At 40.6% G+C, this 22,945-nt stretch overlaps 2 protein-coding genes, 1 long non-coding RNA gene and 2 pseudogenes across 3 annotated transcripts; 4 read left to right on the top strand and 1 right to left on the bottom strand.

Moving 5' to 3' along the window:
* Window positions 1-193: 193 nt before the first annotated feature.
* LOC137731287 (putative phospholipid-transporting ATPase 8 pseudogene) lies at window positions 194-12,181 on the top strand (annotated as a pseudogene).
* A 1,037-nt stretch (window positions 12,182-13,218) lies between these two features.
* Window positions 13,219-13,565, bottom strand: LOC148689828 (protein PLANT CADMIUM RESISTANCE 12-like; annotated as a pseudogene).
* Window positions 13,566-14,079: 514 nt separating this feature from the next.
* Window positions 14,080-15,225, top strand: LOC137731286 (protein PLANT CADMIUM RESISTANCE 11-like). The gene is made up of 3 exons (XM_068470385.2): window positions 14,080-14,245; window positions 14,561-14,632; window positions 14,768-15,225. Exons 1-3 carry the CDS (start codon window positions 14,080-14,082, stop codon window positions 15,070-15,072), a joined length of 543 nt encoding a protein of 180 aa, XP_068326486.2. The 3' UTR covers window positions 15,073-15,225.
* A 1,076-nt stretch (window positions 15,226-16,301) lies between these two features.
* Window positions 16,302-18,324, top strand: LOC148689827 (uncharacterized). Its single transcript, XR_015957971.1, has 3 exons — window positions 16,302-16,410; window positions 16,659-16,743; window positions 16,934-18,324. It is a non-coding gene; the product is annotated as an uncharacterized LOC148689827 (long non-coding RNA).
* Window positions 18,325-20,434: 2,110 nt separating this feature from the next.
* On the top strand, window positions 20,435-21,862 carry LOC137730445 (putative carboxylesterase 6). Its single transcript, XM_068469434.2, has one exon. It carries the CDS (start codon window positions 20,539-20,541, stop codon window positions 21,712-21,714), a length of 1,176 nt encoding a protein of 391 aa, XP_068325535.1. The 5' UTR covers window positions 20,435-20,538; the 3' UTR covers window positions 21,715-21,862.
* Window positions 21,863-22,945: the final 1,083 nt, after the last annotated feature.

Genomic DNA, 22,945 nt, shown 5'->3' with positions numbered 1-22,945 from the left:
TAATAGTAAAACAGTGAAAAAAGCCAATTGCCACACTCAAGAGGCTAGCTTTATGAAACAAATAATCAGTGAGATAAATATGGAGCTTACAGATGCAAACTTTGTGCACCCACTTTGTTGCTCTGGGTAAGCAAGGCACTCAATCAATGTTCTCATGTGTTGCTCAAGTTTTGATCTTTGAGCTCCTCCTCCAATGGGGTTTTGTCAATTTCGGGTAGATTTGTGTTAATTGTCTTGACACTTTGTTGGCGTAGAAATTGGTGCAAAATTTCGCTTTCATAGGTGATATCTGGAGGCACTTGAGTTGAGATACAAGGCAAATTATGTTTTGACTACCAAGTACACGGAGGCAAACTTCATTCCAAAGTCATTGTTTGAGCAGTTTAGGAGGTTTGCAAATATATACTTTCTCGTTGTAGCTTGTGTTTTGTAACTTCATTCAGTCCGTTGGCCCCCTTTAGAGCTGTTAGTGTAGCTCTGCTGTTGATAGTGGTGATCGGAGCTACTATGGCTAAGGAAGCCGTTGAAGATTGGAGGCGAAGAAAGCAGATAACCATTTTTGTGGTATTGGTATTATTAGTTATTTGAAGTTGTATAGTCATATTTGAATTAGGGCTCGTTTAGGAATTGCTTTTAAATGACTGAAAGCGCTTTTACAGATTTGTAGACATCGAAATTTCGGTGAAATAAATATTGACCAATAATTAAAATTTCAACGCTCACGTGTCACATAAATTTTACATGTAGCGTGTGACTCAACGAAAAATCGAAATAAATTGGAAAAGTCATCAAATAGAACACGTGTCATTACCTGGCAGAAATGATTTATTTCATCTGATTATTTAAATCCAAAAATCAAGTTTTGGAATTCTATAAATAGGAAGCCAAGGCATTCATTTTGAAGAGAGGAAGAAAAGAAAGGAGGGAAGAAAGGAAAAAAGAGGAGAAAGAAAGGAAGAAAGAAAGAAAGAAGGGAATTTACATCACACCAAAACCTTGAAGCCTTGAAACTCTAAAGCTCTCAAGCAAATCCCGAAGGATCAAGAAAACACTCTTCGTTCTTCGTCAAATCCTCCTTCAAGGCCAAGCCCCAACGGCCCTTGAAGAACTTCCATTGACTCAAGATCAAGCCCCGACGGCCCCTTGAAGAAAGTGTTCATCATCCGTTCGTCCTAAGATCAAGCCCCAACGGCCCCTTGGATCAACAACCTCAACAAATCCACACATCCAATTGTTCTTCAAGATTAAGCCCAAAAGCCCTTGAAGATCCGCTCATCCATCAACCTTCAAGATCAAGCCCAAAAGCCCTTGAAGAAATCCATACACCCAGTCTTCAAGATCAAGCCCAACGCCCCTTGAAGATCCATTCATCAACTGTTCATCCCTAGATCAAGCCCCGACGACCCTTTGGATCAACAACTCATCCACAAACCTACACCCTACGAAGATAGAATCAGAGGATCAAATTACAAAGAGATTGTAACCCCAAAATCATTAAACATAAAAATATATTTTGTACACGTATTCTTGTTTCTTGTTTCAGGAATTTTCCGTGTTTACAAATTTGGCACGCCCAGTGGGACAATCTCTACCTCTCATCTCTATCTCCGTTCAAGAAGATATTCAAGCACAGTCCATGGCTTCAAACAAAGAACAAGTCATGACTATCGGCACTACCTCCATTGAAAGACAGCTAGTTCAGATGAAGGAAACAATTGCAAGGCTGATAAAGACTGCAGAGGAGAAAAACTTGCAAACCGCCGGACTCATCAACCGTCTGGAGGCACATCATGGCGTCAAAGTGAAACCAAGCTCTCTTCCAACTAAGAAGACCGAAGAAGGCTTCAACCCAAATGCCTACGAACTCATGTCAGAGGCTAGGCATGACTTTGCTTCCTCTTCAAATCTTGGAAAGAAGGTTTCAAACACCGTCAACGACAAAGATCGTGACCTCACCAAAACTCAAAAGAAGTTGAAGGAGCATGGTTACGGAGTTGACAACAACCAAAGCACACCTCCAAAATCAATGGCATCAAGCAAGGGACAAGCCGTTCTTGCAACCACCAAGGGAAGAAGCATAAGCACTTCCGCCACAAATGTAGCATCCATTGGTGCCACAACCACTCCTCAACATGCTGCTGCAAAGTTGGTACTGCTAAGTAAGAAAGAGCAGCATCAAAGGCGCGAGTCGGTCATCCACCTGACCTTGCTGGGGGCACCAAAGCATGCTATTGAGGCACACAAGATGACACCCCAAAATGGCCAATGGGGTTCTTCATCAGCACTATGGATGTCTGAAGGAAAGTCATGTCTATTGGTTGCACAAGTCATGACCATCGGCGTCACCTCTGTTGAAGAACAATTGGCTCAAATGAGCGAAGCAATTGCAAAGCTTACACGGACTGTGGAAGAGAAGGATTTGCAGATCGCCGCACTCATCAACCAACTAGATGCGCTGCCCGACGTGAAAGTCGACCCAAATATTGGCCTATTAAAGAAAGAAGACGACGAAGAAGAGGAGCCATCAGCGGAGAAAGTTGAAGAGAAGCCGAAGCTAGACCAAGCAACGGCATCCATGGGATATCTCTCTATCCAGCAGCTACAGGAGATGATCGCAAGCACTATCAAGACACAGTACGAAGGAAGCTCGCATGACTCCGTACTGTACTCAAAGCCTTACTCCAAAAAGATTGATGCTTTGAAGATGCCAAGGGGTTATCAGCCCCCAAAATTCATGCAGTTCGATGGAAAAGGCAACCCGAAGCAACATGTCGCCCATTTCGTTGAAACTTGCAACAATGCTGGGACAGAGGGAGACTACCTCGTCAAACAGTTCGTGCTTTCGCTGAAAAGTAACGCTTTTGACTGGTACATTGACCTCGAACCCGAGTCTATCAACAGTTGGGACCAGCTAGAAAGGGAATTCCTCAACCGTTTCTACAGCACTCGTCGTACTGTAAGCATGCTAGAGCTGACCAGTACGAAACAGTGGAGAGATGAACCTGTCGTCGACTACATAAATAGATGGCGTTCATTAAGCCTGGATTGCAAAGATCGGCTTTCTGAAACCTCCGCCATTGAGATGTGCGTTCAAGGCATGCAGTGGGGACTACACTACATCCTTCAAGGCATCAAACCACGAACATTTGAGGAGTTAGCCACCCGCGCCCATGATATGGAGTTAAGCATCACCCGTCATGGGAAGAAAGAACAGATCGCCGACTACAAGAATGACAAAGTTTTGGGGTCAAAGGTGGATAACGCTACGTGGAAACCCACCAAGGAAGCAATGACGGTCAACACAACTCCAGTCAAAATCCATACACGAAGCAAGGCGATTCAAACCGAAGCTTTTCGTGATCAAGAGATACGTAGACGCACTTTGAAGGAGCTTGAGGAGAAGACTTATCCATTCCCCGACTCTGACGTGGTTGCCATGTTGAAAGACTTGCTTGACAAAAAGGTGATCGACCTACCTGAGTGCAAACGGCCAGAAGATATGAACCGTACTGACAGTCCAAGGTACTGTAAATTCCACCGCTTCATTAGTCATCCGACGGAAAAGTGCTTTGTGCTAAAAGATCTCATCATGAAGTTGGCTCAGAAAGGGATCATCGAGCTAGATCTTAATGATGTGGTGAAGTCAAACTATACCACCGTCACTTCTGGCTCTTTGAACTCAAAATCTTCACCTCAACCGCTGGGGGCATGCTCCAAAACCATGTCAGTCAAGTCAAGTGAAGTTGAAGGATGGACTTATGTCACTCCAAAGAAAATGCACAAGAAACATAGGTCTCCTCCACAAGTTCACCAATCGGAAAGGGGGCAAAGCAGCTACCGTCAACCTTCAAAGCTACATGAAAGTGTTGAGGATGATGAAGTTATGACACAAAGATCGTCCGTTGCCATCACGATGCGCGATTTCTTCCCCAAAGACTTCTTCAATCACTCAGTCAAGACTCCTTGCTATAAAGATTGCAAGGAATGCCTCTTTAAGATCGTTTGACAAATTCAAACACGCTACTGGTCTGCACGAGCATAAAAGGTGACACCAAAAGCTCCTTGCCTGCATGAGCTGAAACTGCAAACGGCACCAAAAGCTCCTTATCTGCATGAGCTGAAACTGCAAACGGCACCAAAAGCTCCTCGTCTGCATGAGCTGAAACTGCAAACGACACCACAAACTCCTCGTTCGCACGAGCCTAAAAGGCGACAATCAAAAGCTCCTCGTTCGCACGAGCCTAAAAGGTGACAACAAACGCTCCTGGTCTGCACGAGCATAAAAGGCGACACCAAAAGCTCCTTGCCTGCATGAGCTGAAACTGCAAACGGCACCAAAAGCTCCTTGCCTGCATGAGCTGAAACTGCAAACGGCACCAAAAGCTCCTCGTCTGCATGAGCTGAAACTGCAAACGGCACCACAAGCTCCTCGTTCGCACGAGCCTAAAAGGCGACAATCAAAAGCTCCTCGTTCGCACGAGCCTAAAAGGTAACAACAAACGCTCCTCGTTCGCACGAGCCTAAAAGGCGACAACCAAAGCTCCTTGTCCGCACGAGCATAAAAGGCGACAACAAACGCTCCTTGCCTGCATGAGCTGAAAATGCAAACGGCACCAAGATGCTCCTTGCTTACATGAGCTAAAACTGCAAATGGCACCAAAAGCTCACTGTCCGCACGAGCGTAAAAGGTGACAACAAAATGCTCTTGGCCCGCAAGAGCATAAACTGTGTATGGCAAAATCATCACAAAAATCATCACCAAAATCATCATCAAAACCATCACTCATTTGAACTACGTTATGACTTGATCTCTTCGTTAGAAGAGTACGTAGGCAACTTGAAACTTCAAAACTTCAAGTACAGTCACATCAAAATAAATAAATAAATGTTTCATTAAAAAAAGTCAATTTTATTACAAAAGAAAACAAAAAAAAAATATACATATGTTACTATGTATTAGAAAAATATATATATATTGTCCACTTCAAAAAAAAAAAAAAAAAAAAAAAAAAAAAGGAAATATATACAATATATATACAAATCCAGGCCCTCATCAAAGTCCAAAGGCAGATTCTCTCTCTCTCTCTCTCTCGGTCTCTGCTCGTAAAAGAGCCCCAAAGATTCGCTCTTTCTCTTTTCAAGTCCTCGTTCTTTTTCCTTTTCTGAAAATCGAGGTCTCTTTTTCTTCTCTTTTCACAAAAACACCGTCTCTCTCTTGCTAGCAGATAAGCAGCAGCTATGCAGAGTGGTGGAATGGGGATGGAGATGGAATGGTTGTTCTGAAAATGGCCTAGCAAGGCATCCCCAACAGCAATGCCACAACTCTCAGCAGCCAACAGCAAAAGCAGCAGCCGCGGAAGCAGAAGCTAGATGAGCAGCAGCAGGGGAAGCACACCATTTTCCATGATTTTCTGGGCATGAAGCCTGGAGATTCCCCTGTGGTTTTAGCCCTAAAATCCTCCACCGATTGTAGGCTCTCTGAGCCTTCTCCCTCCGCCTCCTAATTTCGATCCTTTAATGGGCGGTGCCGTCGCTGGGATGCAGCCTAATCAGCAGCAAGTGCAGCTCGTCGACGACCCGTTTTTAGCTAGGGGGAGTCGTCCATCACCACCGTCGATTTCCCAGATAAAGAATTCCAGGATCGAAATCGATGACTTTCTGGGAAGCCCTGATGGGTTCGAGTTAGTTTCTCGATTCTGTTATGACAACGGCAGAATCAAACTCACGGTTTCAAACGTGTGCCTACTCCACTGCTCTGCAATCTTCCTTGGCATGACCGAAAAGCTTTCGCCCCGCAATTTGTTGCAGAAAACAAGTCATTTTCTTGAGGGACTTTTCGAGTGGTCGTTCAAAGACGTACTAGTCTGCCTCAAAAGCTGCCTCTCGTTCTTCGACCACGCAGACTCGTCCGGTCTTTTAGACAAACTCATTACTGCACTGCTTGCAAAGATCGCTCAGAATTCTGACGTGAGCAACCTCATTGACACGTCGCCTTCGTCTTCGTCTTCACCGGAAACTGCATCTGGGTTCAGACTCTCTTCCACCCCGGAATCCATTAGGCTGAGCTCGTCCAGCAGAGCGTGGTGGTTCGATGACGTGGCCCTTCTGTCACCAAATATCATTGAGAAACTCCTCCAGATTTTAGGTGCTTACGGACCTGAAAACAATAGCTTGATCCTCACCTTCAGCTCCCGAAAGCCGTCCCTTTACCCATATTTTTCTTCACCTCCGCCGGCTCTGCTGTTGCGGCATCGTCCGATTCATCATCATCATCACTTGCGAGACCCGGGGAGTTGGGTGTCTTGAGAAATTCTTTTCGATTTTATCCTTGTTGTCTTTGCCGCAAAGGCCTCGCTCAGCGCCGGAGTTAAGAAGTCGTCCGCAGTGTAGAAGAAGCTGCTGAGGAGCTGGAACGTGTCTGAGGCCATCTTGTCGCTCAAGAACTCGCTGAATCTTGACTCGACGAGTGACTCAGCTACGGCGTCATTGGATGGGCATTCTACAACGTTGATTCAAGAGGTGTCTGAACAAGAGCCTTAAGGTCACTAAGTCTGGTGCGAAGAAAAGGGAATATCTGGTCGGAGGGAGGAACTTCCCGATAAAGTAGCAGCACATCGCCTCTTTCTTCAACCTCAATAGTATGGACTTTGCTGCTTGCCTTGCACGGCGACGCTTCATCAAGACCCTGCCACGCGCACTCTCCTTTTTCCTCATCCTTCACTCCGGCCACCGTGGTCAAAATCGGCGAAGAACTTCATTGACCGCTGTCAAACGACTAGCCGATCGTGAAGCTCGACGCCTTACACTCTAGCTCAAGCTCTGGCTGCTTCTGCACTTCCGCCATGGTCTAAACCACCCTGTGAATTTCCAATCAAATCCAAGAGCTATGCTCCCCTTTTTCTGCAACAAAAGAACATGAAGTCAGTAAGAGAGGTTAAGAGAAAGTGGCGGAAGACATGGCCTCTATCTCCATCCATGCAGCTCCTCGCCTGCAAGTCCCTCAGCTTTACTTTGGCCACCATGATCGAAGTCGGCAAAGAACTTCAGCACCGCACCTCAGCTGCAACTCCGTCTCTTGCCTTACGCTGCTCTAAGCTCTTCTGCATTCCTCCCTGCACCATGTGGGGAATATATATATAAAAAAAATTATTATTAAAAAAAAAAGGATCTATCTTGGTGGATCAACACCACCGAAAGCAAAGAAAAAAATAAAATAAAAAAAAAAGGGATCTATCTTGGTGGATCAGCACCACCGAAAGCAAAGAAAAGAAAAAAAAATAATAAAAAAAAGGGATCTTGGTGCACCGGCACCATGTGAAAAAAAAAAAATATATATATATATATATATGCGCTCTACTTAGCACATTATGCTAAATAAAATAAAGTTTATTTATTGATATCTCGAATAAATTATAGATAAGTGCGTACAAAAAAAAAAAATGGAGCTTTCACAAAGGATGTTCACGTGAAGTCCCATTACTTGGCAAAACGCTCGGAGCGGAAGGCATCGGAGCAGGAGGCATCGGAGCTAGAGCATTCCAGGCCTCAATACTGGGTGGAACGCTAGATGACCCAGGAAAAATGTGCCTCTGGAGATAAGCCGCAAGCTTTTGACGGTCACTTTGAATTCGACCTTCAGATTCTTGCAGCTCATCAAGCTTCCTCTTCATGCCCGACGAATAGTTATTTGCAAGCACGTGCAAACTTCTATTCTCGTACTTAAGCTGTTTGATCTCCTGCTTAAGATTTTCCACCTCTGCCATCAATGATTCCACCTGACGGGACCGAGCAAGCAAGCATTGGCCCATGTTGGACACAGAGCTCGCACACTGAACACTAAGAGCGAGGGACTCTTGAACGGCCAACTCATCGGATCGTCCTGACAGCAGCCTACTATCTTTTGGAGTGAGGAGGTTCCTAGCTACTATTGTAGCTGTTGTGGCGTCCTGCATCACGGACTCTTCACCTGTAAGAGGACCGTTAGAAGATAAGAAAGAAGGGCGCCATACGTTACCTTGACGCGGCGCGCCCGTATCACTGCTGAGACTCAAGTCTAAGCTAAGGTTCGATGGGTTTGCCATTTTTCAAAAGTGTTCAAAGAGAAGGGGTGGATGGAGTTAAATTTCAAAGGGCCGGAGACGATTTTCACAAATGGGCAGTCTTCAAAGTGTGCATGTTGGAGGTGATCAATACCTCTATTAAAAGGAAAGGCGACACGACCACCGATTCAAAAAACCGGATTTTCCTGCGTGAAGTTCGGCGACGCTTTCGCGGCTTTTCAGATAACGCGTTCAACTTTGTCAAAAGATCTCTGACAAAGTTGAAAACACGTGAAGGTTATCATCCCAACTACGCGCCTTTGCCAACAAGCGTGGTGACAGAGCCGCACCCGTGGCAACTTTGTCAAAAGTGGCGCTCGTTCAGAAATCGAAGAGGCGTCGTTTAGAAATCGAAGAGGCGTCGTTCAGAAATCAAAGAGGCGTCGTTCAGATATCGAAGAGACGTTTGTCGACAAGGGTAAAAGAACAGTACCACCACTTGCTATTGAGAAATCCCTATATATGTCGACCTTCATCTTTTATGGCAAGGCAGACCTGCAAAAAAAAAAAAAAATGCCCAATTCTTCCTCACCTATGAGGGTGCACTCCCAGCAAAGCCTCTTGAAATATTCAATTTTTTCTTCTTCCCCAAAGAAGATACCAGATGCCTGGAGTACAGATGAGGCAGGAGGAGATGGTAGATCGAAGCATGTGGAGACAAGCACAACAAATACATGTGCTGATTCATTCGCCGCTTCTTCCAAAGCAAAGGTATCTCATATCATCAAGGGCGAAAGCAAAGGTATCTCATATCATGCTTTTTCCCTGTCTTTTCCTTTGCCCTTGTTCTCACCTGCCAGGATAAGGACAGAGAAAGCAATATGCCGGAACCTCCACTCAAACTTGCGCTGCCACCAAGAAGTGATGGTCCATTCAAATGCAAGGTTTGCATTCAACTCTTGCATCAGAGGACAAATACTACAAGAGAAGATGCCAAACCTGCATAAGGAAATACCACTTCTGCAAATGGAGCAAGTAAGGCAAGTGAAAATGATACATCGAAGCATGTGGAGACAAGCACAACAAATATATGTGCTGATTCATTCGCTGCTTCTTTGAAAGCAAAGGTATCTCATATCATGCTTTTTCCCTGTCTTTTCCTTTGTCCTTGTTCTTACTCGCATGGCAAAGTGAAAGAAGCAATCAACCGGCACTTGGAGTCAGTCTTCCGATCTGGAACCGACTGCCTGGAATCTATTCCCTGGTTGCTTACCTATCATTGCTCTCGAGTAGTCATCTTCAACGGTTGATACACTTCCAGAGAAGGGACCACTTCTGCAAAGGGGAGCAAGTAAGGCAAGTGAAAATGATACATTGAGGCATGTGGAGACAAGCAACAACTGCATATGCTGAGCTATCCTCTAACCCTCTTCAATACGAATTGGAGAGATTGAACAAAGAAACAGATAAAATGGGTAAGCTCAGACCTTCGGGGGAGACCAAAAGAATCCTGCTGCCCAGTTCAAGAGTAGCACAAAGGAAAATCAACGATTGGAGGAAACCAGAAAATCTTCCAGTCGAACTCAAGATCAAGCCTCGATGGCCCTTGAAGAAATTTCCAGCCCAATTCAAGATCAAGCCCCGACGGTCCTTGGGTTGACATCTACATTAAGGGACTTCAAACGCATCTTCTACACGTGACAAGCACATATCTACGACGCGCCTTGAAGTGGGGGCATTTGTAGACATCGAAATTTCGGTGAAATAAATATTGACCAATAATTAAAATTTCAACGCTCACGTGTCACATAAATTTTACATGTAGCGTGTGACTCAACGAAAGATCGAAATAAATTGGAAAAGTCATCAAATAGGACACGTGTCATTACCTGGCAGAAATGATTTATTTCATCTGATTATTTAAATCCAAAAATCAAGTTTTGGAATTCTATAAATAGGAAGCCAAGGCATTCATTTTGAAGAGATGAAGAAAATAAAGGAGGGAAGAAAGGAAAAAAGAGGAGAAAGAAAGGAAGAAAGAAAGAAAGAAGGGAATTTACATCACACCAAAACCTTGAAGCCTTGAAACTCTAAAGCTCTCAAGCAAATCCCGAAGGATCAAGAAAACACTCTTCGTTCTTCGTCAAATCCTCCTTCAAGGCCAAGCCCCAACGACCCTTGAAGAACTTCCACTGACTCAAGATCAAGCCCCGACGGCCCCTTGAAGAAAGTGTTCATCATCCGTTCGTCCTAAGATCAAGCCCCAACGGCCCTTTGGATCAACAACCTCAACAAATCCACACATCCAATCGTTCTTCAAGATTAAGCCCAAAAGCCCTTGAAGATCCGCTCATCCATCAACCTTCAAGATCAAGCCCAAAAGCCCTTGAAGAAATCCATACACCCAGTCTTCAAGATCAAGCCCAACGCCCCTTGAAGATCCATTCATCAACTGTTCATCCCTAGATCAAGCCCCGACGGCCCTTTGGATCAACAGCTCATCCACAAAACTACACCCTACGAAGATAGAATCAGAGGATCAAATTACAAAGAGATTGTAACCCCAAAATCATTAAACATAAAAATATATTTTGTACACGTATTCTTGTTTCTTGTTTCAGGAATTTTCCGTGTTTACAAGATTATCTGTAAAGAATATAGAGTGTAGTTGCATTTGAATTCTGCTATATGCAGGGAAGGTTTAGAATATGTAGTCATTTTGGTTGTTGTAGGATCAATGCTATTAGGAAGTAGCTCGAAATTAATATTTTGGTTGTTTTTTATATTTGTTTCTCCTAATTGAATTGGTTATAAATTCGAAACTGTTTCAAGATATTGAGGCAAACAGTCGAAGGGTTAGAGTTTATGGTGGAATTGTACATTCTAGAAGACCAGATGGAAGAAACTCCGGGATGGAGATGCTGTGAAGGTGCACAAGGATGAGTACTTTCCTGCGGATCTGCTTTTGCTTTCGTCAAGCTATGAGGATGGGATTTGCTATGTTGACACTATGAACCTTGATGGAGAAACTAACTTAAAATTGAAGCATGCATTGGAGGTGACATCCCATCTTTAAGATGAAGATTCCTTGGAAAAATTTAAAGCGGTGATCAAGTGTGAGGACCCAAATGAAAATCTGTATTCATTTGTTGGGACATTGTTCTATGATGGAAAGCTTTACTCGCTTTCCTTACAACAGATGCTCTTAAGAGATTCTAAGATGAAAGATACTGAATATGTCTATGGTGTCGTCGTCTTTACTGGACACGACACAAAAGTGATGCAGAATGCAACAGATCCTCCTTCAAAGGGAAGTAAAATCGAGAGGAAAATGGATAAGATAATCTACATTCTTTTCAGTTCTCTGGTCGTGATAGCCTTTACTGGATCTCTCTTTTTTGGAATCAACACTAGACGGGATATAAGTGGTGCAAATATAAGAAGGTGGTATCCTGGTCCAGATCATTCAACCGTGTTTTATGACCCCAAAAGACCAGCACTTGCAGCTTTTTTCCATTTCTTGACAGCGCTTATGTTGTATGGATATTTAGTACCAATATCTTTGGAGAGGGCGCTGGCAAACAGAAAGGACGGAGTCAATGGACTGCCTGAAACTGGTGATGTATTAGCTCATGCTAGTTATAATGTTGACTCTGGAAAGTCAATAACGGGTTTCAACTTTAGAGACGAACGCATCATGAATGGGCAGTGGGTCAATGAACCTCATTCGGATATCATACAGAAATTCCTTCAGGTTTTAGCAATTTGTCATACGGCCATTCCAGTTGTGGATAAAGCATCAGGAGAAATAACCTACGAATCTGAGTCACCGGGTTTTAGCAATCTGTCATACAGCCTTTCCTTCGAGTTTTTCCTTGCTTTTTTCTTTTTCTGTGATGTAATTTCTGAAACCTTGATTTTTTTAAGGCTTCTCTTGCAAGCATAAGGAAGCAAATTGGAGAAGGTATTTTGCAAATTAATGAAGCTAAGGAAAGTTCGAACCAAGCCAAATCGTTTGGCTTGATAATTGATGGGAAGTCCTTGGAATTTTGTCTCAAGAAGGATGTCGAAAAATCGTTCTTGGAGCTTCCAATTACTTGTGCTTCTGTTATATGCTGCCGCTCTACGCCCAAACAGAAAGCTCTTGTAAGTATCTCGATCATGCTCATGAGCATATCCATTCAAATAATCTAAAGGCTTTTCATAAGGCCAGTTGCTGACATCAAGTAATCTGATAGAACTACGTAAAATAACACTTTCTGTTGGTGACGGTGCAAATGACGTTGGCATGCTTCAAGAAGCTGATATTGGAGTTGGCATTAGTGGTGTTGAAGGGATGCAGGTAACTTTATTTTCTTTTTGTGATGATTTTACTATTACGGGGTTTTTACGAATTTAAAGATACAAATTCAGAATTATCGCCCTTCTGAAAGTGAGATTTTTCAATTTATGGGCTGTTGAGATTTTTTTTTCTCTTCTTATATATAATATATACAAGATATATATATATATATATATATATAATGTGAACCTTATTTCTAGTCGGGTCTACCAATGCAAAAAAAACTGAACCGAAAAAACCGAAAGAACATCGAACCGTTCGGTTTAGTTTTGGTTTTGGCAAAAAATCGAACCAAATGAAACCGAACCCACCCCTAGGCATGTTTAAGAAATACTATGCCATAACTTTACGTGGAACTCACAAAGTCTCAACCACTCTTATCTTTATCTTTAATCTCTAATCTCTAATATTAGGAAGCTATAAATCAATTTTGGTGTACCAATCTTCACTAAAAATTAGTTGGACGGCAATGCCCCTAAAACAAAAAATATCTACACCTAACTAAAAATAATAGAAACAAAATAGTAGGGATACTTTTGTCACAAAAAATTGGGAAAAAAAAACCATAATTAATCCAATTTATTGAAAAAGCTAAAAAAAAAAAAATTAAAAAGAAGAATTTTAGTTAAAAGAAAAAAAAAATTAAAAAAAAATTATTGGGAAAGCTAAAAATAGAAAAAATAAAATGAGAGGAGAGGAGAATCTAAACTACTTATAAAGAGGCACCCAAAAGGCACGAACTGGTTTCATTGCAATTCTCTTTTTTTATCGGTCTCTTCACATGACATATCACACTATAGTTAAAGAGGTAAGTAATAAAAAAGGAAGCATCGCAGCCTAACGATCCATGCCTGGTTCAATAATCGGAGGCTTCACTCCTCCTCGGTTCCACTTCTCGACGTTGGCTTGCCACCCTTCAAAATCAGCCATGCAGGGTTGGTTCAATTCATTAGAACATGATTCACAGTAAGATAGAGCAATCTTCTTTAACGGAGCAGTGCAGTAATTAAAGTGGGTTGATTACCTATGGAGGGATCGATTCCACGATTGTGGAGTTCTCTGTACTCCTGGCAGAGAGAACACACAGCAGCAGCCATGAAGCAAAAAATCAGAGCATGGCTCTTCTGGTAGTGAAAAGTGTCCTCGCAGTATTAGCTACCAGAGTGTTGCCACCCGCAACCCATTAAGTATTTGCCAGAATATACTATAAAATATGTTGCATTAATAATTATTATTTGTTAAGTTAATTACATGTAGTCCACCTATCAACAATCTCCGCAATCCGCCCAAAGGTTATGCATGAAAGAATAAAAAGTTCAGACCATCAAACCGTATCTTGCAATTTGGGCAACTCCTGTGGGCATTCTTGACCTTTAGTGGCCCATACATTTATTGCTTTTATAAGTTCGGCTTCGGCCCGAATTGTAAAAATAACTAAAAGAAGAAGAAAAAAAATACTGGAACCAGAGTCGTCCACAATTTTCAGGGGTCCCTTCAAGCTTGAGTAATTCACACCAAAAATATAAAACACACCCGTTGGCTGCTAAGTGTAATCCGTTCATACGAAGAGGGATGTACGTTGAATAAGACAATATGTCTGTTGATGAAAACTGATATATACACACATACACACACACACACACACACATACATACATACATATATATACATGCATCGCTCGATTTTGAAGAGTACCATATGGGCATGGCTAAGTTAGAAAGAGAGTCAATGCGACCGCCATCCCCATCAGCGCCGCCTCTAACAACCACTGGCATTCCGGTTAATCTAATTAGCAGCAGTACTTCTGCTTCCCCAATGGCTTGGTCCACGGGGCTCTGCAATTGTTGTGGTGATGTTAGCAGTTGTAAGTGCATCTTATACATTATTTTTAATTATTTCAATCATAACTTATGCCAGATAATTGTATTAAGGGTAAACCTATTTTATCATTTTATTTCTCTTTACTTGTATTAAGGGTAAACCTATTTACTGCAAAAGTAAGATTTTTGAACTTTTGGGGTTTTATGATAAGGAAAACCTACCTATATATAGAGTTTTTTTTTCCTATATTAATCCTAATATTCTATTCAATAATTCTATCAATTTTTTAATACTCAGTTATACATGGCACAAGTTTTGTTTATACTTTTAGACAATCAAATATTTCGTAATTCTCTAGGTTGCTTGACGTGTTGGTGTCCATGTGTAACATTTGGACGCATTGCAGAAATTGTGGATAGGGGATCAACTCGTAAGTTTGTTAAGTATATTTTGTATTTTTACCATGACGATCTCTCTTAATTTTGTTACTACTACTACGAACTTGCTTACGCAAAAGAATTAATGAAATGAGCATATATTTATGCGCACGAACGCACGCATGCAGCTTGTGGAGTGAGTGGAACTCTTTACAGTTTGATGATGTGCTTGATGGGTTGCTCGTGTTTGTACTCGTGCTTCTATAGAACCAAATTGAGAGGACAATATTTCTTGGAGGAGAAGCCCTGCACGGATTGCTGCGTCCATTTTTGCTGCGAGGCATGTGCTTTGTGCCAAGAGTATAGACATCTTCAGAACCAGGGCTTTGACATGTCCATCGGCTGGCACGGCAACGTTGAAAGGCAGAGACGACTGGCTCCAACATCAATGCCACTGCATCCACAACTTTATGCAGCAGGCATGACGCGCTAGCTAATTTCATGTACTCCTTGCTGTGAGTTTGAGGTAGACTGAGTACGAGGAAGAACAATTGGAAATGCTTGTTCTAGAGTTGGAAAATAATTCCATGTACTCCTTGCTGTCGCAAATAGTAGTCTATTATATTTGAATGACTTTTTGTTATTATTAATTGTCTCGGCTCCTCTCTTATTATCTCTTATTAATTAAAAGAAGATTTGATAAATCAGTTACTTATTCTAATCGGATTTAGTTCAGATTTAGTCCTGATTTGGTTATTTTATTACGCGCCGGTGAAGTTTAGTTTGTGTTCATTGCTCTACAATTTTCTTCTTCTCTTTTCTGTTCTTCCACCAAATTTGGAGAGATTTCCATCGTAGCATCATCATCATTCATATGGTATTCATTGTCTCTCTTTTTTTGTCGCTGGATATGTGTGTCGTTTTTTATGTTTGAAGTTGTATATATGTGATAAGTACGAACAGGGATTCAAGGGTACAGCACTGAGCAGTGTATATATGCGTGCCCTCATTTTGGTGATCATTAAGTGGGATGGAGGTGTAAGAAGTAATTTGGAAATCAACAAGTTACTAGGATGATAGATATAACAAATATAATTACAATAAATTAATCAAACAATTAAAGGGAAATAAACTTATCTTCCAAAGCAAAGGAAGAAGAAGCCATGATGCTAGGGTTTCAAGGAGGAACTTCTATACTCTGGCAACTGAGAGTCCTTGTGCACAGAAAAAGGGTTTTGCATTAGAACAGGATCATTATTGTGAGTGCAAGGACCTCCTAATATATAGATGTTCATCCCCTTAATCCGGCCTATTAGCTGATTAAAGGGATATTCCAAATCAATTAGGATTTCATTATAGTCCTATATATGGTAACAAATTATTTTTCAACTAAGTAATGTTTTCATGATTAATTGCACTAAATAAGGACTCCTAAACCTAAACAAATAAGGCTCCACAATTTTCTAAACCATTAACTCGGATTGACCAAGTTACCTGTATGTTAAGAAACAATGAGCACATGTTGTTTGACACTCATAATTTATAGGAGGTGTTATCATATGACCTCATTCCGGTCACCAATTCATTAACTTTGATTTTTCTTTTTTATGTTTTTTAATCAGAACAAACCCTCGTTAATCTACCTACTCTAGTCAGATTTAGTCTTCATTATTTGATTGCTTTCCAGTTTAGTTTAGTGTGAACCTTATTTATTTGACCTAAATTCTTTTCTTCCATCTCGCCCTTCTATTCAAACTTATTTTTCTTTTTTCTATCAACTCGCTTGGTTTGGGAGAGGATCCATTGTCTTTAATCCGGGCACCGTCATCAGGTACTTGTTCGTTGCATCTTCAATACAAATACTCGTATTTTCAAATTCTATTTTGTTTTAGTTTTCCTGTTTGGATAGGATCATCATGGATCGATCGATCAATAAGTCCGTGCTCGTTAGGGGATAGGGAGGTCACGGGCGAGTGCTGTTGTCTCTTGTGGTTGGAAGCCCTCCTCAATTAGTTAATCAGCGTTGGGTTTATGATATTTTAAATATTTACGAATGCGTTTTGATATCTGACCTTGCAGGCTAGTTTTTAAATAGACCTGCAGCTTGGGCTGGTTGTGGCTGGACCTTGATCTGAATTTAGAGCTGTGGTTTCCTGCGGATAACGTAAGAATTGAAGCCGAGTATTGTCTTTTCTTTTCTGATGTGGGAATTTTCAATTTTCATTCATATTATTCTTGGTGGAATCGTTTTGCATTCTTTAGTTGTGATTATGAACTCGTGTCATTATAACTTTTAGTCACGATTCTGGAGTTGCTGTGAATAGTCGATGAATATTTGTTATCGCGTCTTGCAGGCCATCGTTACTAATTGTTGTTTAAGTTGTTGGATTGCTGAATAACTACTGATCAGGATGAAAAAGCTTCAAAATGATCTTGCGACTTCGAAGAGCAATATCGAGAGATGGAGGATCAGAAAACTGATCAAGGAATTTGAACCCGCATATGGTTTTGGCTTGATTTCTATCATCATTCCTCCCACGAAAACAATGTCCAGTGTTACTGAGTGGCTGGCGAACCATAAAATTCGAATGCTTTCAGACCTTGAAAGTGGTTCTGAATTGTTTAAAGGTATACGTATGGCTAGGTTGGATGCATATACGTAAGCTCAGGAAGTCCTCGAGCGTTGCAAGCAGGTTCCTCGCAACGGGCTTGTTCTGCACACAGGAATAGTTATAACTTGTACTAAAAGTTGTGAAATTGAAAGTTTAAAAAGGGTAAGAATTCTTTTGAGCCTTTCATGCCCATTGACAAAAAGGGCTTTTGTTTCGTTGTTGACGTTAGCTTTCATATTCAAGTTCTTAATGACCCCGATGACAAATATGGTTTCATTATCATGGATGATGAGTGGACACTTTTTGGGAAGCTAAAGGGTAACAGAAGCCATGTGATTCGTAAAATTAGTGTTGAAGGTAGTGGGTACTACCATGTTAAGAAGGCAGAAAAACTTGCCAAAGAGTTTTTTAAGGGCCCACAAGTTAAAGGAGTAGTGTTGAATGATTTATCAGACTTAAGGTTGAGACGTTGGCTACGCAAGAAAAAGCTGATGGAAGTGGAGATTGATCATGCAAATGAGGAGGGTTTGGAGCAGGCTATTAAGTTGTCTGAACTTAAATTTTGTAGGGAGAAGAAATTGTTAGACAAATATCTTAAGGAGATTGTTGATGGACCTGAAAAGGGTACATATGGTGCAGAAGACACAATAACAGCGTTGGAGGAGCGTGCTGCTGAGACACTCATTGTATGTGATAGTTTGGACATCATTAGGTATGTGTTCAAAGACATCAATACTGATGACACTGTTGTAAAGTATTCAAAAGAGGGGGAGTTGTTCTGCCGAGTTTATGGGGGCATTGGAGCAATTATTCGAGGCCCCGACCCGCTTTGGTTGAACCTGTAAGCTTTTAACCTTGCTAAAAGATTGAGAACCAGCGCTTTGACATGTCCAAAAGCTGGCCCGGATGACCTGCGCAATCATTTTTTGGTTAAGTTGGTGTTGCGATCTCCCAGTAGTAGTGTTTTTATCTGGCTAGCTCCAATTAAGTTGGTGTTACTTTGAACTTTACCTCTATTATTAATTTTACATTTTCTAAGTTGAAGTCAAATTTGACTTTTACATTTTGCTCTAAAGTCAAATTTGACTTCGACATGAACATGCCTGTTTATACATAGTATATTTTTATTGTGATGATAATGATTCATGCCTTGAAGTTTTAAGACCATAATGTTGATTGCGTCTCGTTACTTCAATTAATTTGGAACATTTATCTTTTTTATTTTTTGGATTAGAATTTGTTAAATTTCCTCCGTCGTGTGGACTTGAATATTAAAAAGCAATTTGTATTTTTTTTTAGTACATCGATATTTTTACACTAGGAGAAGAGAGAGTTCGGTTAAGTCACACAATGAGTAGCGGCGGGTAGCCTAATTTGGTATCGAATTCGTCATCCACAACATTCAAACCTAAGATTATTAAAAAGCAATTTGTATTTTGAATGTACTATTATGATTATTTTGATAGGCATTAATTTTTTAATTACTCTATATCTTTAATTTTAAATATTTTGTAATGGGGCGAGGCCGGAATATGGTTCCTGTGGTGGGGGAGACCCCAATTTAAAATTATGGAACTTTAACGAAAAGCTTCTGGTACTATTCATTTTAACGAAAAATCACATTTTTACACTAAAAAGTCAATCCCGATACTATTCACTTTACCCTTTATTTTGTCCTTACCGTTAAAACTCAAAGTTTTCAAGCCTTTTTCTTTAGTTTTCCTTTAAAATTACAGGTATAAATGCGGGACATTGATCTAATTTGTAATTAAGGGACCAAAGTGAGTAGTTTGTTCAAGAACCTCTGCAATCTATCAGCTAATTGGTGGGACTGCGTGTATTTAAATTTACTTATTTCTGGTGGAAATGCTTGCCGTGAGTATCATTGAAAGCATCCAGTTGCTCTGTGTTGTTAATGTTAATGGGGAAGAAGAAGCACTGCTTAGAACCTGTATAATATGCAGTAAAAATAGTTAGTTTCTTTACAAATTTATGACTTGAAACCATATTAATCCATATCCATTTCAAAGTGAGTGGCTAACCCCAAAAAAATCAAGTGAACTTTGTCCAACACATAGATATAGGGTGCATGAATGTCAATCAATTATGTAACACTGTCAAGTCAAAAGCCATCTTTGCCAAACCCATAGATAAAGCGTGCATGAATGTCAATCAACTATGTAACACTGTCAAGTCAAATGAATTTATATGTGTCCTCTACTAATAATCGAGAGAAGCACATTCCATGGACGTCCTGAAAAAGAGGGGGAGGGCCAGAGGGGCTTCTGCAAGCAGCTTCTGGTTGTGGATGATCTGCTTTTGCTTTGGTGGATGCATTATATATAATGTCCTAAACAGTTCCCTTGATGAATAGATTGTATTGGGAGACAATAACAAAAGTTAGTGCTTTTGACTCCCACTATAGTCCCCAGTGTTTAATAAGCAGTGTCTATGAAAATGTCAACAATGTCATGCACACATTCTAAAAGCAAAGCTGTTTCGAAGATCATGCATCTGTATAATATATAGATAAGATATTGATTTTTATACTCATTTTTATCTTACATGCCATTTCGCTTATTAGTATCTATTTTTTCATTTACTCTATTCAAGGAGCGAAAAAAAAATTAAGATGGAAAGGAGGAGTACGATAAAATTACTTCCATAAAAATGGTGTGCAACTTTATGATTGATGGTATGTACAAGCATGATTCCTCTAATTGCGTTTTAACTTTAATCCTATGTTAGTAATAGTAACTAATATGTAGTGATTAATGGGTAGGTCACATTCCACGAACACTTGAGCACTATTGGGAAGGGTACATTAAAATAAAATGTGCTTAATTAATTAATCAACAATTATATATGCTACCCAACAAAATCGAGACCTCTCTACATTTGTAGTCTAGAGCCGACGAACTAAGAAATTCGGACCACTCATTTTAAATCTTTCAACACCCATTAGCCTATCTCACACAGACCAAGAGTTCACATCTCAGTCCCTCTCTTAAACAGCTCGAATTTCTTAATTTGTCTGCTCCAGATTGCGAGATTCAAAGACGATCTGAATTCTACCCACTCCCATCCCAGGGCCCTATGTTACAGTAGATTCCCGTTTAGACACGTGGAACTGGTCCCAATTCCCCACTTGGGATGACAAGATAGATTAATCGATCTCCCTTCTGAATACCTAAATTTAGCTTTGGCCTTCACTTTCATATTCTATTTAAGGAACTGCATAGTCACAAACTTTTGTACTGAACCCTAAAATTTATTCCCAAGTTTTCACTTCTCACTAGGCACCTACCTCTCCACGTACGTTTTTCATATATATTCACGTTCTTCATATGAGAGCAAGGAGATCACCAATGGCTGCTATCACCTTAGACACAACTTTCAAGCCAACAACCAATGAAGTACTCGACTCCCCTCATGACCAACAATATGAGACTGTGATCGAGGAAATTGAAGGGCTTATAAAAGTGTACAAGGATGGACACGTGGAGAGACCTCAGATCGTGCCATGTGTCACAGGCGCAATAGCTCCGGAGCTTGGCGTGACATCGAAGGACGTGGTCATCGACAAGTTCACAAACATCTGGTCACGTTTCTACGTGCCCAAATGCCAAGAAAATAACAAGATGAAGCTCCCTTTGCTAGTATACTTTCATGGAGGTGGGTTTTGTGTTGGCTCAGCCGCTTGGAGTTGTTACCATGATTTTTTAGCAAAGCTAGCCTCCAAACTCGGTTGCTTAATCATGTCGGTAAATTACCGATTGGTCCCTGAACACCCTCTCCCAGCTGCATATGAAGATGGATTCAACTCCATCATGTGGCTGAAACAACAAGCTCTAAGTCAACGTGGAGCTAATAATAATAATACATGGTGGTCAACGCAATGTGACTTTTCCAGAATCTTCCTGGTGGGTGATAGTGCGGGTGCCAATATAGCCCATAATGTGGCCACAAGACTTTACACGCGAGCAGGTTCGGTGTTTGAATCACCTTCTACTGATCAGTATCGCTTGCATCAGTCAAATTCTGACCGTCCATGTGACGAAGAGATTATAAGCTCAACTAAGCCTTTGATTGTTAAAGGTACAATTTTGCTGCAACCCTTTTTTGGGGGAGAGGCTAGGACAAGTTCTGAGAAATACAATAAGCAGCCTCGGTCTGTGCTGAGCGTGGCAGCCTCTGATGCTTATTGGCGATTGGCGCTGCCACATGGCGCTAATCGTGACCATCCATTTTGCAATCCTATGAAGAGTAGTAGTGGTGGTGGTGGTACTCTAAAGGCTGGTTGGCCAACTATGGTTTGCATTTCAGAGATGGATATACTGAAAGATAGGAACTTGGAGTTTTGTGAAGCATTGAGAAAAAGAGGAGATGGTAAGATGAAGGTGGAATACGTGGTGTATAAAGGCGTTGGGCATGCATTTCAGGTGCTGGATAAGTCTGAGCTCTCGAAAACTCGATCGCATGAGATGATAAATCATATTAAGGCCTTTGTTAATTGTAATTGATTAGTTCCCTTGTGAGCTGTGACTATATATGATTAGCAAACCCTAGCTTGTATAGCCATGTAAAATGCATATATTTATAATCAAAAGAATAGTAGTTGTGTATGTATAAAAGTTGAAAAATGAAAATTAAATCAGGTATGTTTCATGATCTTTTCTTTCTTCTGGCTCTTGTCCATGTCATGATGTCACTGTGTGTATGAGAGAGATGTAAACTATGAAGTAAGATTTATTTTAGGGTAAAGTTAGGAACACTTAATTTATGAAGTAATTTTTCGTTGACGTGACGTTATTTTACTCAAATTCTAACACGTGATTTTGTTTAATATAGCCTGAAAATGGGACATATCCACATCGTTCATCTTTTTTATAACACGTGAAATGATGCATAACTTATCTTATGTTCTAGGTACTTATAGAAGTTTGTCCATCGCCAAATTTGAATCCCAATGGAAAATGGAATCATCGACTTTCATTAGGCCTTTTAGCACCCAAAAAAAAAACATGAAACTTTTCAGGAAAATGGAAAGAAAAAATAAAAAACAACCCGGAAACTTATCATTCTATCAAACCACAACAACCGTAAAACTGATTATTCAATATTCATAAAAAGGTACCCGTAATATAATCACTCAACCATATGATGATTAAATCTGTTTCCGCTTTGGATGAAGCATGGACATTAACAATGGCGCCCATCACCAGATTAATGTCATAGGACTTTCTCTCAATCTTCTTGATATGCATATTCTTTTAAATCCTTAATTATTATTTTGTACCAGTTGATCGAGGAAATAACAAATCACTGAGTAGAGCAAGAGAGAGTTTAAGGACTATATGCATCGTGTGGTTGTTGTGGCGGTGGTGTGAAAAAGTATTCATGAGATCGGTTTGAGATTTTTTTTAATTGGTTTCTCTAACATTAGTGGAGCAAGAACGGAGGCAGCTAAGGCCTCCTGGGGGCAGATGGCCCTACTGAAGTTTTGTGTAGTGGAAAAAAACCATGATGCTTACAAGATTTGAATTTATCGTATTTAAGTACTTTAATTGATTAGTTGAAATTTTCAAATAATATGTATAATAAGCTATCATCGTGAAAACATTTCCACAAGTTGGCTTAATGACATTTGAAAAAAAAAAAAAAAAAACAACTAGCAGTACTTGTTAGTTAGAAAATTTATAAGGGAAAACTAATGAAAAGGGTTAGAAAACTTTGAGTTTTAACGATAAGGAC

This window comes from Pyrus communis, chromosome 16, assembly GCF_041283825.1.
Source record: "Pyrus communis isolate YQ-2024b chromosome 16, ASM4128382v1, whole genome shotgun sequence".
Taxonomy (NCBI): domain Eukaryota; kingdom Viridiplantae; phylum Streptophyta; class Magnoliopsida; order Rosales; family Rosaceae; genus Pyrus; species Pyrus communis.
This window is presented reverse-complemented; position numbering and strand designations above follow the sequence as displayed.